At 37.0% G+C, this 5,253-nt stretch overlaps 1 protein-coding gene across 1 annotated transcript in view; it reads right to left on the bottom strand.

Annotated features, from left to right (window-relative positions):
- The window catches only part of LOC102289979 (beta-1,4 N-acetylgalactosaminyltransferase 2), a gene marked incomplete at its 5' end in the record, with an annotated part of 10,012 nt that extends 5,715 nt beyond the window's left edge, over window positions 1-4,297 (bottom strand). The window contains 2 exon segments of the mRNA XM_014341237.2: window positions 2,969-3,112; window positions 4,185-4,297. Of these exon segments, the coding sequence (XP_014196723.2) occupies window positions 2,969-3,112; window positions 4,185-4,297 (257 nt within the window).
- Between the last annotated feature and the right edge of the window lie 956 nt (window positions 4,298-5,253).

The following is a 5,253-nucleotide window of genomic DNA, read 5'->3' as shown; positions in this document are numbered from 1 at the left end:
TTCGCGAGTGATGGGAGAAGGGAGCTGGAGATCGACAGACAGATTGGTGCTGCGGCTGCAGTGATGCGGACGCTGCACCGGTTTTATTTGTTCCTGAGTAAGTCGGTTTGGCTGAGATTAAAGTTAAGCTTCATAACATATTAATCACAGTTAAATTAAAAGGGGACGGCAGTAAAAACTCCGGACCTGTGACATCATCAAGTACGCTGGTGTTCCAATTGTACAAATCGCGAGTCCGTACTCGCGTTCTCGCCAAGTCCGTACTCCCGTGCGTTCTCGACAAGTCCAGTCTCGCGGAGAACGCGAGTCCGTACTTAGAATTGAGAAAGGGCTCTTGACTTGTTGATTTCGGAATTCTCAGACTTGTTGACATGTCGCTGTATGAAAGGATTCTTTCATAGTGAGTGATATGAAAAAACAAAGACTTTAATTTTCATCTATGTTGTGAGGATAAATCCCTGGTCAAAGACTTCTTGAATGTAATTGAGTCCCTAAATTTCACACAATTTGTGTCTGGGCCAACATGCAAGGGCTACACAGGTTTCAGTACGTACCCCAGGACAACGTCTATAGACGTTGTGTGGGGTACGTACTGAAACCTGTCTTTTACCTATTTTAGAACATTTAGCAATTTTATTTGATATTTTAATTCCTACATCTCCAGCCTCTGAGAGGGAAAAATTGCCCCTCAGGTCATCTCGTCACATTAACCCTGAAGCATTGCTTAGAGTTAATTTACCTGTGGACACTTTGACTGTGAACTTTAATAATGCAATTCTTGACCTGTTGCTCCTGTAAAGAAGTTAAATGTTGTCAAAGGAACCTTATGACCTCGCTAAATGAGGAACTGATGAAGTTGAGAAGAATTTGTAGGAAAGCCGAGCGTTGCTGGTGATGCTCCAGATTAGAAGTATTTCTACAGGCTTGGAAATAGCAGCACACTGTCAACCAACAACCTGTTTGAGCGATTTCAGTCTGCTTTTAGACCAAACCACAGAAACAGCTTTAATCAAAGTGGTAAACGATCTGTAGGTAAATGAAGACAATGATTGAACCTCATTTTTATTACTGCCAGATCTAAATGCTGCCGCCTTTGACACTGTGGAGCACTGTATTTTATTGGATAGGCTAGAACATTTTATAGGAGTTGCGGGAAATGTTTTATAATGGCTGAGATCCTACCTGTCTGCTGCCTTTTGTTGTTCTTGTACATTCTTTTAATGTAACCTTTTGTTGTTGTGTTATTGACCTGCAGCTTTGAAACTGTGTTGACTTGTCTAAATCAGAAGCCCTTCTATCTGCCATTAGTAGCTGGTTATCTGATCATTTCCTGCTTCTTAATACTGATAAGACAGATTTGATGGTCATTGGACCACAAAAATTTAAGTACTTGTCCCAAAATTTCACCTTGAAAATTGATGACTATGTCATAAATTGCAAAGACAAGGTAAAAGACTTGGGTGTGTGGTTTGACACGGTGCTCTCCTTTGAGTCCAATGTGGAAGAGAAAACAACGACTGCCCTTTATCACCTAAAGAACATAGCTAAAATCAGGCAAGTTTTATCACTGGACACTGCAGAGGTACTTGTCCATGCATCTGTGCCTTTGCATTTGATTATTGTAAAGCTCTTCTTTCTGGGTTACCGAAGGAAGGTTTTAAAGGTTTGTAAATGATACAAAATGCAGCTGCTCGCATTTTAACCTGGGAAATTTGAGCACATTACCCCAGTACGGAAATCAGTTTCAAGCAGATTTTAAAATTTACCGCCTTCATATCTTTCTGACCTTTTGTACCTCTATGTTCTTTCCCATGTTCTTCGATCTCAGGATATTAGCCTTCTGAAAGTTCCTAAAGCCAGAAAAAAAAGACTATTGGGGAGCATGCTTTTTCTTTTCAAGCTCCATTTTTGTGGAACAATCTGCCTGTTTTTTCTGTACTGGTTTTATTTTATTTTTTATTTCATTGATCTTTTTATCTTCTAATAACTGTTCAGCACTTTGTTTGAAAGCGCTATATAAAAAAAAGTTATTATTATTATTCAAATCAATTAATTGCAATTAACATGCTAAATGCCCACCACTAATTTTTACATTACTCTTAAATCAATTTTTAAAAGTATGCAGTCATGAGTACGTTACTAAAGCTGTTGTTAATATTTCTGCAAACTTTGTGACATCATGTTGGATTTATAACCAAGTGTAACTTAAAAATATGCAGAAGTAATTTCTACTTGATGCAGAGACAGAATACACCATGAAATTACTTGTTTGTTTGCTCACATTCCCAAAGACCTAGCCCAGCATCCATAAAATGTGGCTTAAACAGCTGATAAGAGTTACACACCCACAAGATTTCTCAAGTTAGCACTGGTCTAACACATTTGTTATGGTTAAAAAAAACAACAACATTCTCTTTCAAGGTAGAAGAACTGGACTGAAAATGATTTAAAAGCACCTTTATAAAGCCCAGTGAGCACTTAAAGAAAGAAAAACTAAAGAAAGAAAAAACTGAAAGTCTGGCCTCTCTTATGCAAAATATATAGAAATTATGGTTGACTCAAGACATTTGCACAATATAGTAGTTTAAAGAAATCTGAAGAATATGTCAAAATATTAAGTTGCCAGCTAACAAAAAAAATAAAAGAAGGACATTCTCATAATTCAAACAGAGGTCGGAAGGAAAAAATAGGCTAAATTAAAAATGAAATTCGACCAAACTCAGAAATAACCTCCACATCTGGATTGGGTTCCATGAGGAAGCTTGTGTGCAAGAACATTCTACTTCTGTAAATTGTACCTACTTATTAGATTAGACTGAAATCTCTAAATGAAGAACTGTTTGCTGGAAATAGTTTTGGTGTCTGAATTAAACAAACAAAAAAAAAAAGTACTGCGTCATTCTTTGTTGTCCTGCTAAAATAACACTGACAAAAACGATTAACAGTTTAGTGAACTCCGTCCATCTACCTGGCTTTGTACTGCTGGAATTCCTTAGTTCGCCGTTGCACCAACTCCTCATATTGATCCTTGGGGAGGTGTTCTTTAAGAAGCCTTGAGCCAGCAGCACAAGTGCAGGGACCAGATGAGGGAAGATGCGTGGGGAGAGATGAACTGGAAGGGTAGAAGGGTGAGGGTATATCAGATGTCTTTAAAGCCTAACACTCATTCTATGCCACACAACTGTATAACTATAATTAGTACAACGATTATTATTAAACCTCATTTGGTTTGGAGATGTACTTTCATGGACTGATATTAAAGTTTAACAAAAAAAAACCTGGTTTATGAAACTAAATTACATCTGAAGTAATGATAGAAACAGGGTATCATTGTTTTTAATATTTGTGTTTTCAGAAAAAAAAACATGCCATATTCCACAGTCTTGTAGCAAAATCACTTTGTTTCTTTATATTATTTTTATTTAAAAGGTACAACTGGGTTCCTTACAAGGGAGACCTGGCCACCGGTAACAGCAATGCAAAAATACAATAAACAGATCATGTAATAGACAAACTCATAACCTGAAACACTAGTGCTCACTAGTAGCAGTGCTCAAGGAAAATATCTAATTCTCTCTTCATCAGTTTTAAGTTCACAGAACAGATATAGACACTTTTACGTTTAGATCTAATGATAAGAATACACTGTTCATTAGATCTATCAGAATCAAAAAGCAGAATTTTGGAGCAGAGTACCTGGTAACTATTGGCACTGGATAGTAAAGAGGACAAAGGGTAAACTGAACGTTTGCCTATTATTGCTCTGTAGAGAAAATAAAAAGTTAAGGAAGAAATATTGCTAAAAAAGGATCTTCATAGAGCTTCCTAACAAGACACAATTTCCCATTAAAGCAGGATTAAACTGCAGGTCCGTCAGCAAGAAAAGAGCAAAATTGTAACATACGTATATATCAAAGAGCTGATGTGAAACAGAGTGTTAAAAACAACGAACCTTGTCCAATGAAGCCACTGTATGTGCTTTTCATGCTGTATTTTTTGATCTTTGAAGAATCGTGTACATGTACGAAGATATTTGCACGACTATAAAAACAGACAACACCTACAGTATGGGCAATTTAGATGTACAAATTACCCAAACTCCACTAACTGCAAGTATTTGGACTTAAAAAGTTGCTAAAATGCATAAGGAGCATACTGTATCTTTCTCGGAGGTTGAGTTTTACCTCAGTTTTGGTGTAGTGATAACATCTCTCGTCAGAATAAAATAGGATGTGGTCACAACGATCACACACACAGCAGAAACCACCTGGAGCTTCCATCTGTCAAATGCAAACATCTGTAGAGGTGCACAGAAACGCAGGCACATCCATTATAATCTGGAAAAACATTTTAAAATCTATAACTATAAATAAATAAACAAGAGCCATGGAGAAAGAACAAAGTAACAATTCATAAGGATTTGAAGTTAGTTCAGGATATCTATATGGTACTGTGGCAAAAGTCTTTATCCATCCCTCATTCTTTAATATTTTGCTGTTAAGCATCCAGTAAGTGATGCCAGATTTTCTTGTCATTTTTAAAGTGGTCTTAAGCAATAGTTGTCAAAAACTGACAAAACTGAATTCAAGAAATAAGTCCTTGAAGTTTTAAAAACCTGTTTAGCGCCACCTTCTTTCAGTACAGACCGTGACATCATGTAGTTGGTAGCTAATAGACTTTAGACTCAGAGGAAATTAAGGACACTAAAACTAAAAATCAGTTTAAGGGAATCCCTTTTGTGTTGTCCCTGGCTGCAACTATGAGTTTTATGCTAAGAAACAGAGATATCCTCTGCTGTCCACTTTCACGGTCTGTCTCTTAGCGGCAATTGGCCACTTGCTGTTTGGCTAGCTGCACTAAAACGGGAAAATCTAGCTGTTAGTTGCAATGTTCGAGTTTGTAAAGCACGTTATAGATGAGGACTTTGTGGAAGAGACCCAGTTTGTATGTCTTCTGACTCAAAGTGTAGTCCGACGGCTTTTCTTCAGGCTGGGTGTACCAAGCCATAGTAGTTACTGCCTTTCGGCTGTAGAAACTATATTTAACAGTGTGAAAAAGTTAATTAAAAAGTCGCATTAAAATACAGTGATGGTGAATGTGAAGATCAGAAAATTTTTCGGTATGTTCCCCTTAAAATATAAGTGGACATCCAAGCATGTCTGTGTTATTCCCTGGATTAATTATCTTAACTATAGCATTATTTTTGTGCCACTATTCTGAGCACACATAAAAAAAAATAATAATAATTTGAGG

The sequence above is a fragment of the Haplochromis burtoni genome, unplaced genomic scaffold (genome assembly GCF_018398535.1).
Source record: "Haplochromis burtoni strain Fernald_Lab_line unplaced genomic scaffold, NCSU_Asbu1 Contig_453, whole genome shotgun sequence".
Taxonomy (NCBI): Eukaryota; Metazoa; Chordata; class Actinopteri; order Cichliformes; family Cichlidae; genus Haplochromis; species Haplochromis burtoni.
This window is presented reverse-complemented; position numbering and strand designations above follow the sequence as displayed.